This window comes from Scomber scombrus, chromosome 1, assembly GCF_963691925.1.
Source record: "Scomber scombrus chromosome 1, fScoSco1.1, whole genome shotgun sequence".
NCBI lineage: Eukaryota > Metazoa > Chordata > Actinopteri > Scombriformes > Scombridae > Scomber > Scomber scombrus.
In genome coordinates, this window is record NC_084970.1 from 23,661,902 (window position 1) to 23,673,266 (window position 11,365).

The window sequence follows — 11,365 nt, forward strand, 5'->3', positions numbered from 1 at the left end:
GCTCCGGCACCACTAGCACCGCCTTCATCCAAGTGGCCAAGGGTACGTTACATTCATTGACCGCTACGCCGCGCCTGGTGCAGCTCTGCGCAGCCGCTGTGTGACATTATTGAATGCTTTAATAATTATGAATAATATAATAGTGTTTCATGGTATAACGTGATAATAATAAACTACATAAATGAGAAGAAACATTTTTTTTTGGGGGGGGGGGGGGGGTTAGGGTTAGGGTTAGGGTTAGGGAATTGACACAGGTGGATTAGGGTGAATTTATTTTGTTATTTATTGAACTGCTTTCCATGGGTACAAAATATTAAAGGAGGACTTCACTCCACATTTTTTTCATGTGAGTGTTAAAACAATAATCAGGTGTACAAATACACATTAAAATAGGGTTTTCTTGCTGTAATAATTTCTCCTGTTCATACTGTCCATACTGGCCATTAGAAGTTCCCTTCATAATGTAAGCAGTGTTGGGGAGTATCTTGTTAAATACAACGGTGTTGCGTAATTTAATAACAAAATAAATGTAACAGTTACTGAGATAAAAAATGACAGTTACTTATGAAAATGTTGATGATTACAAAGGGGGTTACATCTGAAGTCAGACCTTTAAGATTTTTTCCATGAGGGATTTTTCTTCATTTTTAAAAAATATTTTACATGTTACTGAATACATATATTGCTATTTTTAATTCTTTGAAAACAATATTTTCTTAATATACTTTGTAAACATCATGACATGGGCTTAAATTGTGTCACAGTACCAATTTAAGCCCATGTCAGACTTTTAAATCTTTATTTTATATTCCAAAATCTACATGAACTAATGAATACATTTTCAAATGAGAGATAAATCTTGTTTTATAAGAAAGGATCTCCCTCATAAATCATGTTAGTATCCATGAAAAACACCTGAACTTACATTTAACTAGTAACTAGTAATCAGTAAGCTATTACATTTCCAAGGTAACCTTCCCAACCCTGATTATGAATAATATAATGGTTTATTCTCACAAAATGTGATAATAATAACTACATAAATGAGAAGAAAAAAGATTTGACACTGGTAGATTAGGGATATTCTGCGGCTGATATTGCACTGGTAGTCTATGTATGGCTTCAAATATCCCCTTCAAGATATTATTAAAGGAGGACTTCACATTTGATCAAGTCTGCCTGAAAACGATAATTGGGTGTACATTTAAGAACATTTAAATTAGGATTCCTTGCTGTAATCATTCCTCCTGTTCATACCACCCATTAGCGGTTCCCATCATAATTGACAATGTAAGTAATGGGGGCTAAAATCCACAAAAAAAGTTTGTTTAAATTGTACTTCTGGCCACATCCCAATAAATGATGTCATAGCTGTTTTTTTCCTTGAACAGCTGATGAAAACACTGTGATACAGACCACTGCCTTGTCATCTGAAGTTCAAAACGCTTGAAGGTTTTAACCCATTGAAGACTGTGCAGTTGCTCTTTTCTCCACTCTGTTATTTATCTTTTAATTTTTGAACTAGTAAAATTCTTTACCAATCCAGTCTGCTCAATTTCAGCCAGTTCTTTCAGATGCTGTTTTGAGCTTTTTTAAAAATATATTTGAGCTTTTTCCACCAGGCTTCACATCTTAACACAAAAGAAGAAAACAGTTTAGTGGAAGGAGGTGTCACTCTTGCCCAGCAGTGACGTCAACCACAAAGGTATCCATAGATACAGTTGTACACACACCACTGATTCAAAAACTGCTTTCTATCAAAGGATGTTGATATGTTAAAGGTCATTTTTATGGGAGTTTGGGGCTTTGAAATTGATATCTCTAGCAAAAAGTATTCCAACCAGCCCAGATTTTGTTCCTTTGGCAACATGAGGTCTATCAGGCCACATTTATAGATGTGAGAATTAGCATAATTTTGTAACATATACTGATTTTCATTCTACATTTTTAAATAAATTTAATTTGGATCAGTGTTCTTATTATATTATTTATTCTACATAAGTATCTTTTGTATTATATATATATTTTATTTTGTATAAATATACATATCACAGTTGTGAAATTTAAATCCTCAGTAGATGGTGCTATTCAAGTGTTTAAAAAAAAAAGTAAGTGAGTGGAAATCTGAACCAAAGTATAAACTAAAGTATAAATTCTTCTTCCTGCATAGGTTGATATTATAGTCTGAAAGCAAACCTATTACTTCACTGTATAGCTGACATTTTTATGGCATCTATTAGTCGCCAAATGGAATAATCTGAACTGATAGAACTAATTAAACTATACATAAATTAACTTGATTAACATGATTATGAAAAACGTTCAGGTTCAGAAAGGATTAATGTACAAATGTATAAAAATATTGATACATGAAGTGAACAGGCCATTTTAATAGAATCTTGACATGTTATAGCAGGAAAACCACAGGTGTAATTCATAACATTAATAATGGATAATGCAGCCGTTATATAATTATATTTAGGTTTATTCATGCTGCTCACTGGCATACCTCATTCCTTAAATGGGATGGATACACTATTAATTCTATAAAGGTACAGCTTTGATATTACTGCTCCAACAAGTTAAAATGTCTGTCATAAAAGGTCTATACCCCACATGTATGTGGTAAATACTCTGTGTACAATAGACATGAAAACGACAATGATACATCTGAAGTAGATTTCCCTGTAAATTTAAGTTAGCTATGCCAGTTGTGATGACTGCACACTAACCCCATGTGCAGAAATGTGACTCAACTAAAGACCTTGTTCATAGTCAATATTCTGATTGCCATAGTATGAAAAACACAGGTGATACTAATAACATTAACAATGGATCTAATGATTGAACTTTGATTTCTAATAAGGTTGCACATATTGGGATTTTGCGTTTAAGTATTCAACTAACTTTCCTGAAAACAAACAAACAAAATCAGGCCCCCGTGAGCTATTTTCACCACCTTGTTTTATGTATCTGTTTGCCATAGCCTTTATAAGAGTATATGCTCAGCATTCTCCATTACAGGCCCCACTTTGCCTCTCTTTTAGGCCATTCCATACAATTTGGTGTTGGAATTTTGTGGTGAAAATAATGTAATGTAAACAAATTGTTAAGAGTAAATCAAATGTTAAGCATAACAGTTCAAGAACTATACATTTAGATGACATAAAGTTGTTGTCTATTTAATCATATATTGTTGAAATATATTAATCATCTCAGGGTCACACTGGGAAAGCCTCCACACAAGCCCAGTGGTTTTTGTACATTCCTGCACACACTGTTGACCCACAGTGTGTTGATGAGCCCAACACCTGTTACTTTATTTCTCCACTTATTCAGTCTTTATCTTATAGTTATTGTTGACAGGACCACGGCTTGCAGACAGATGAGCTTTGGACATTTTAAATGATAAGTCTGGAGGGGTTTCCAAGGCCTCCCCATATATTTGTTAGTCTCCTGTCTGTGTGGAGCAGAGCGGTTGGCCGGGATGGTGGTTATACTCCTGGGAATGCATTCCAGAGCGTTTGCATCATGTGAAACTCAGCCTTTGCTGCCCCTTTGTCACTGTTTAGCTCTGCTGCCAGCAGGGGAAAAAAACAAGATGGATCTCATTTTCTTGTTTTCTATAGCTAATATAAACTAGAACATTGTGGCATCTGGAAAGCAGAAATTGTAGATACCAGAGCTTTTTGTTTTTTAAATAAATAAATCAAATTCAATAATAGAGTAATAGTTTTTTTATTATTCCCATCAGATCCACACTGCCACACTTCCCCCCCACATTTTCTTAAACTGCTCTCTCTGTTTTTTATGGAAATATTTAACTCTCATACACTCTCATACACATTTGCCATAAACAGAAACTCTATATATATTTGAATGGACGTCTCACAAATGCTAAATATTTCCATTAAAAAATTCTATACCTGAAGTGTTTATCACATATCATTGTTAATAAAAAGCTTAACAAGGTTTCTCCACACTGTGTGTTGTGCAGTGAGCTTGTGTGACAGGAGAGGGTGCTGTGTCCTCAATAATACTGTCTGCTTGGTGTTATTTCTGTTTATTACATGAGTGATAAATGTATTTATTTAAAGTTCCATGTGTGGGAAAAAGACAAGAAAAAAAAACCCTGAAAAAACGCTGGAGTGTATCATATTCAGCAGTGAGCAGGTAGTGTGGATTCTGACTGGATTTGAAATATTTTATGTTAAATAAAAAGATATAGTAATACAACTTATCATAGATTTTTTTTTTAATGATTATTTTTACAAAGAATTGTTGTCATATGTGAAAAAGAACCTGTTTGCCTGCTTTCCAAAACAGTTGACAGCTTGTGAGTTTTGAATAAGGTAATCAGATCGTCAGTCCAATTGTTATGTGTTTTCTAAAGCCTTTCAGGCAGTTTCACTGAGAAAAAGCATAAAGAAAAACTTGTCAGAAAATGACCCAAACCTTCTTTTCACAGGAAGGCTGTGCAGGTGGAAACAAGCAAACTGCTGCTCGGAGGAATATCAGGTTGTGGCTCTTTATATTCTAGCAGTTTAAATGAGTTTTCAGGAAGCAATTAATTGCTAATACCTCTTCTTAACTATGCAGATTCTTGTTTATACTATTTTAAAGAAATGTCATGTCTTCATAGTTTGTGCTCTGGCTTAGATTAGGCTAATATACATAGTCATCTCTGGTTTTCAGTATCAGTGGCATGCTGCTTGGGTCAAACCTTTGAATTAGAGAACATGTTCACCTGGAAGGGTCAGTTGTTGAATTTCATTAAGTCTCACCCGGGCCGACCATATCCCATTAACACATGGAAGACAAATAGCAAAGAGGCGCAATGCATTGGAATACTTGCCAACAGTTAGTGAACTTTTGGTCCTTTTTATGTCCAAAGAGCAGTAACCTCACATTATTTAAAGTCAAGCACAGGATAACATAGTACAGCCTGTTCATGTGTCTGTGCTTATAATGTCACATGATTTAAAATGACTTAATCAGAAAACCACAGTCCAAACACTCATGTCCATCTATCAGCAGTTCACCATAGTTTAAGAATACATCACATTCTGTAATCATGAAGATTCAATGTAGCACTTTTAAACCAAATAAAATCAGTTTGCTTTATAGTTCACTTAGAATGCCTTTAAACATGTTATGCTTCTCTTCATGATTACTATATATGACGCCACTATTTTTTCTGTTTGGATACTATTTGCCATGCAAGGAGGGATACTCGTGCATGTTATTCCTCTGACAAATAACAGAAAAAACATCAAGGAATCACTAATTTTCTATGGAGATTAATGTGTGTGTGTGTGTGTGTGTGTGTGTGTGTGTGTGTGTGTGTGTGTGTGTGTGTGTGTGTGTGAGTGTGTGTGTGTGTGTGTGTGTGTGTGTATGTGTGTGTGTGTGTGTGTGTGTGTGTGTCAGCAGCAGTGGTTTTACTGACATAATGCCTCCTATGCATAATTTATATTACAATGATACTCCTGTGGGGACACCCCTAACATGATTTCTCACTCTTTAGCAAAGTAAAAGCAGAAGAGAAATTGAGAAATGGACATCTTTTTATTTTTTATTTTAAATTGAAACATGTCCAGTCCGTTCATAATCACTTTCGGTCCCCAGATGCATTTCTACAACAGAGAAATATGCACTGGAGTGGGCGTGTGCGGGAGAGGAGGGGTTAAAGATTGGGAGGGTATAGATTGCAGACGGAGCACTACTAGGGCAGGCTGGATTGTGATAGCGACAGATGTCTAGAAAAACTGCGAGGGGCACTTCTCAGTTACAGCACAGTCCCAGACTGCACCTCGGAGAGTAGGGGCGGAATCTGCAGCTGTCACTCCAAAGGTTTACCTCCATTATCGCATCCAGCCGGATCTTGGAAAAGGAGCTCAATTGATCACTCTCTAGAAATACAGGTCAGTCTCCTCAGACTATGTTTTTTGATTTTTTTTTTTTTTTTTTGTATTTTTTTTTCTTCATTTGAAACATGTCTAGGGTATTTGGGATTGTCTGTGTGTAAAGAAAAGAAAGAGAGAAAGAAAGAAAAGTGAGTAAGAAAGAAAGATGCCTCTGGGCTTCAGTTTACCCATTGTTCTCTCTCTGTGTGTCTCACTCTCTCTTTCTGCGTGTGTTTCTCTGTGTGTCTTTCAACAATTATGCAAATGTGTACATTTCAAGGCTGTAGTAATATATGCAGTTTAATTTTTTCCCGTTCAAACCGGTCGAATTTGATTTAGTGCGTCTTCAGGCAGTAGCGCAGGTTTTAGTCAAAGTAGGCCATTTGATTAAACACCTTCTGCGATAAAGTTATGAACTTGTGCCACTGATTAGGTATTAGGTATTAAAACGTTAATACGGTAAATGTGTTCTGTAAGATCCTCGTGTGAGCACGACATTTTCAAATGCTCGTGAACAAAAAAGAGCAGAGCAGCCGAGGGAAGCAGCGGTGGGTGGGTTGAAATGGGGGATGGAGACCCCTCTGTAGGTTATATCACTCAAGTGTTTGCCGGTGTATAGTGCAATCCTCATGTGTAGTAGTCCTCTATAGTGTGGCATCAGTTTGCTGCCAATTTAGCCCAACCCATTATTTTGTCAGTAGGAAGCTACAGTGCTGATGAAGGATCCCCATCCTTTGTTGACGGCCGGCACATGCTGTACCTTTCTATGCCTCCTTTTTCTTTCAAAAAATGTGTGTAAAACTGTGTGTCCACTGTAAATCTGTCCCACAGAGTCTATTGGTTATTTGCTTGATACATTATCAGTGAAAGCTCATGATAATTTGATTTTAAAACATTAGGTTTCTATTCAAACTGTAAAATTTTGCTTTGTCTGATTTGGAGGCCCGAGCCACCAACCGGTTTTGGCGAGGAAAAAAAGGCGAATGAGGAATCAACCACACGCAAAATTAAGTCATATATTTAGAGCTAGTTCCAAAAGTAGGATTAGTCTGCTGTTAATGTAAAAAAATAAGCATATAATGACTAATTTTTGCTACTACAGCTCATTAGACTGTTAATGGGTGTAATGGATAGGCAGCCTATCCCAGCTGGGTGTGTGGTGCATCCTGTCTTGATTGCTCCATTGCAGCACTATGGACAGTTCCCTGCTTGTTCAGATTCGTACCCATACCCACATGGGTATTCTGCCCTGATGGGTAAAAGCCCTGCTTGTGGCATTTTGGACATAAAAAAGATTGTTGCGTAATATTTCCAGCTTTGGTTGGACTAGCGCCTTCCAAACCCGAAACAGACCAATCAAGTGATCAGTATTTGGTTTTCATAAGGCCTGCAATGTAAATCTGTAATATATATTCTGAGGAGCTATGGCATTGAAGTCTATCTTTTGGGTAGTTTATATTCAAACAGGCTGATTTGTTCATGGTGAGCTGACACACAATCAGTAAGATAAAGTTAAACTTCCAGTTCTCTATTCTGTCACTGAAAGGAAGTTGCATTGTGTGGCAACCACAAGCTCCTCCTCTACATCCACAATAATGTTGCAACATTAACACATAGACCTACTACATGGAAGTTATACATTTTGTTCCATTCAAAGAATGTGTGAATACAGAATACAGAAATAAAAAATTATAATTGATATTTTGTATATAAATGTAACTGCAAGATCTGGATTGCCTCTGCCTATACTGCATATCTTTTGCGACTTTCTACAGCATAGTTTGTAGCTTGCAATGCTTAGAGAGCACATTAAGGAATAGTTGCACATCTACATCATATATGTATAGCTCAGAGTTGCAGGCTTATTTGGCACTGAGCCTTACCCAGCATTCCTTAAAGGGTAGGGAGTTCTGTGGAGCTGCCTGATGTCAGTGAGGTTCCCATGCATTTACATTTCTTTTCTAGCCAAACTGTTTGGCAGGGAGCAGTTTCCTAATTGAACTTCTAGTCTAGTTCGCATCTACAGAATGGACTTCTCACAATTCTTCTTACTGGCCGAATATATATATTTTTTTTAAGTATTTTTTTATTTGAAGGAACCTACAATGCATTGTAGATTTTAGTTCACTTTAACGTAGTGTCTTTCTTTCCATGACTCATTTGATTGTTATTTGGTGGATCCCTCTCAGATTTGTGTAAAAGGAAGAACAAAAAACAACAGCATTTCAGCTTTTCATCATCTTAGACTCTGGACATACTAGACTGTCTGTTTATTCAACTAATATAAATATGGATTGTTTTATACATTGCATTTCTTCTATATTTTGTAGAATATAGAGACCTTTTGGACAAGATAAGAGAGAGACAGAATTAGTCTTTAAAGAAACCAAACACATTCCTAATATTCACAAGATGTGTTTACATTTTAACTACCAAAAATAACCTGGAATTTCAAAGTCGCCTGCAATTGCCTGCAGAAATTAATGTGGCTGTGTCTTTACAAGGATGCACAGCATTTTCCTGTTATACAGTTTGTTATTTTTCACATTAACTTACATTTTCATACACTCGTTTCTAGGAGACACCATGGGAGGCAAACTGAGCAAGAAGAGGAAGGGATATGATGTGAGTGACCCCAAAGAGACGAAGGATGAGGCTGCAGCAACAGCGCCTGGTGCAGAAGAGTCTGCTAAAGTGGAGGATGCTGCCCCACCCACAGAAGCTGAATTGACAGCTGAAGCTGGCAATGTGGTGGCGCAAGCCGTGGAGTCAGCTGCGGCAGAAGTAACTGAAGCTGCTCCAGAGGAGCCCAAATCTGCACCTCCAGAAGAAACATCTCCTGCAGCTCCAGTACCAGAAGAACCAGCTGCAGCCACAGAGGAAGCACCTCCAGCACCAGAAGAACCTGCTGCAGCCATAGAGGAAGCACCTCCAGCACCAGAAGAACCTGCTGCAGCCACAGAGGAAGCACCTCCAGCACCAGAAGAACCTGCTGCAGCCATAGAGGAAGCACCTCCAGCATCAGAAGAACTTGCTGCAGCCATAGAGGAAGCACCTCCAGCACCAGAAGAACCTGCTGCAGTTGCAGAGGAAACACCTCCAGCACCAGAAGAACCTGCTGCAGTTGCAGAGGAGGCACCTCCAGCACCAGAAGAACCTGCTGCAGTTGCAGAGGAAGCAGATCCAGTACCGGAAGAACCAGTGACAGTAGTAGAAGAACCAGTTGTAGCAGCAGAGAAATCTGCTCCTTCAGCAGAGGAACCAGCTCCATCTCCAGCAGTGGAGGAATCAGCCCCGGCAGAAGAAGAACAAGCTCCAGTAGAACCGTTAGAGGCTATAGAAACAGTAGCAGAGGAACCTGTGGCTATAACAGAGGAACCTTCTGCTCCAGTACCAGAAGAAACTGTACCAATTGAGGCTGAACCTGAGTCTGCAACTGCACCCGAAACGGTCCCTGTAGAAGAACCTGCTGCAGTTGTAGAATCTGTGCCAGAACCAGCGGTTGTTCCTGTCAGCACAGAGGAAGCACCCAAAGACCAAGAGCCTGAGCCCATCCCAGAGACTGTTACTGAGCCAGAAGCCATTGTGGAGGAGGTAGTGCTGCCTGCTTCTGCCCTTGAATCTGAGCCAGCTGCAGAGCCAGCACTGCAACAAGCCCAAGAGCCAGAACCAGAGCAAGCAGCAGAACCAGAGCCAGAACCAGAGCAAACCCTAGAGCCAGAATATGAAAAAGCAGTAGAGCCCGAGGTAGAACCAGTGAAAGAGCCAGAGCCAGAACCAGAGCAAGAGCAAGTCCCAGCGCCAGAACCAGAACCAGAGAAAGTACTAGAGCCGGAGCCTGAGCAAGAGGCTGATACACCTGCAGCAGAGGAACAAGTACAAGAAGTTGAGCCAGAACCAGTAGTACCCACATCTGACAGTGCAGAACTTGAGACTGTGGAAGCAGCAGCAGCACCTGAGGTCTTGGAGTCTGCAGAAGAGGAATCAGTCGCAACAGAAGCCTCCAGCACTGAGGTGTCTGCTGAGCCAGAAGCATCAGAACCTGTACCTGAGATTATCATTTCTGAGTCTGTATCTGCCAGCAATGTTACTGCTGAGTCTGAAGAGGCAGCCCAAACTTCTGTGGAAGAGGTGCCTTGCCCAGAACCTGAGGTAGAGAGCAAGATGGAAAATGGAGATTTGGAGAGCCCTTCTCTTACAGAGGGTGTGGCAGTAGTAGATGCACTTCCAGCTGTGAACGGAGAATGCACAGAATCCACTTCCACCACTGACACACAGAATGAGGAATGTGTTAATGGTAGTGAAAAACCAGAGGAGACGCCTGCCAAGGTGCAGAGTGACTTTGAACTGAAAAAGGACGTGAACCTGAGTGGCGATGTCCAGGAAGTACCAGACGCAGTGTCTGACATGGTGGAGGCCCCCAGCACTGAGGTCACCCAGGCAGTCTGAAAAGAAGCCATCTTTCAAATTAATGTGAATCCAGATTAACCTTCCGAATGTGCAAGAAAGCCATCAAAGGTATCACAAACACAGCAAGGCTTTCTGAAATGCTGAAACCACCGCAATGTTCTATAGTGGTAACTCAGGCAAATGGATGTTTTCTTTTGAGTAACCAAAAACGAAATGCAACCACTTGAGAATAGAAAGAGACAGAGAGAAATAGACAGATACAGACAGAGAGTGAAAGCATGTGAGGTGGAAGTGCAGAGTTGAGACTAGAGTTTGGAATTTGAGGCATGAATACATATAGACCGTCAAACTGGACAGCAGAGCAAAAATACTGGACAATAACTACGATATTAATGAATGAAATTAATAAATTTGTCTTTGTGTGAGCCCAATGAATATTACGAAGTGGTTTATTGGAACAGCATTCATTATTAGTATATTATCTGATTTAGAATTTCATATATCCTTTCTATTACTATATGCAGAGACATGAAATAAATGTTTTGGCCTTTTATAATAATGGTACCTGTGAGGACTGTTAATTTTAAACTGATTGTTCGGAATAGAGAATAAAAAGAGATTGTTATAGCCTACAGTGATCTTTTTCTTCTTTCTTGTGCGTTCTTGCAGCGTCAAACTGTCACAATTTTCTGAGGCACTGGGTTAATAGTAAGATTGATTATATTTCAGTGAGAGCCATTTATATATCAAACTTTCTTGCAAATCAACCAATAAATCTTAGATAGTTGTCAAACCATAAAATCAATGAATTATTTTCATATTTGCAGGAGACACAGATCAACATTGTTCACTTAACATCTAGGTTCTGTTCATTTTTAAACCACTTGTTGCTGCCACTACTGCTCCCATCAGCTCTAGTGGGTCAGAGTTTAACTGATTCGTATCTATGAAGAGCAATGTCCTGTGGGTCACAGCTCACATTGCAAATATTTTGGTTGGTGGAACATGGCTGGCTAATTGTATGTAGCCTGCACGTCACAACTGGGCAA

General features: G+C 39.0%; 1 protein-coding gene across 2 annotated transcripts; it reads left to right on the top strand.

Annotated features, from left to right (window-relative positions):
- Positions 1 to 5,706: 5,706 nt before the first annotated feature.
- On the top strand, positions 5,707 to 10,948 carry si:dkey-56m19.5 (fibrous sheath CABYR-binding protein). 2 transcript variants are annotated; one of them, XM_062423707.1, is made up of 3 exons: positions 5,707 to 5,924; positions 8,485 to 8,729; positions 8,760 to 10,948. In XM_062423707.1, exons 2-3 carry the CDS (start codon positions 8,493 to 8,495, stop codon positions 10,353 to 10,355), a joined length of 1,833 nt encoding a protein of 610 aa, XP_062279691.1. In that variant the 5' UTR covers positions 5,707 to 5,924; positions 8,485 to 8,492; the 3' UTR covers positions 10,356 to 10,948. The 2 variants fall into 2 exon arrangements, with proteins under 2 accessions (XP_062279691.1, XP_062279684.1); XM_062423700.1 differs by having other exon boundaries at positions 8,485 to 10,948.
- The last annotated feature ends 417 nt before the right edge of the window (positions 10,949 to 11,365 follow it).

Bases quoted from the DNA above. Each gene is read 5' to 3' on its own strand.
- si:dkey-56m19.5 (XM_062423700.1), top strand. From the start codon at position 8,493: ATGGGAGGCAAACTGAGCAAGAAGAGGAAGGGATATGATGTGAGTGAC.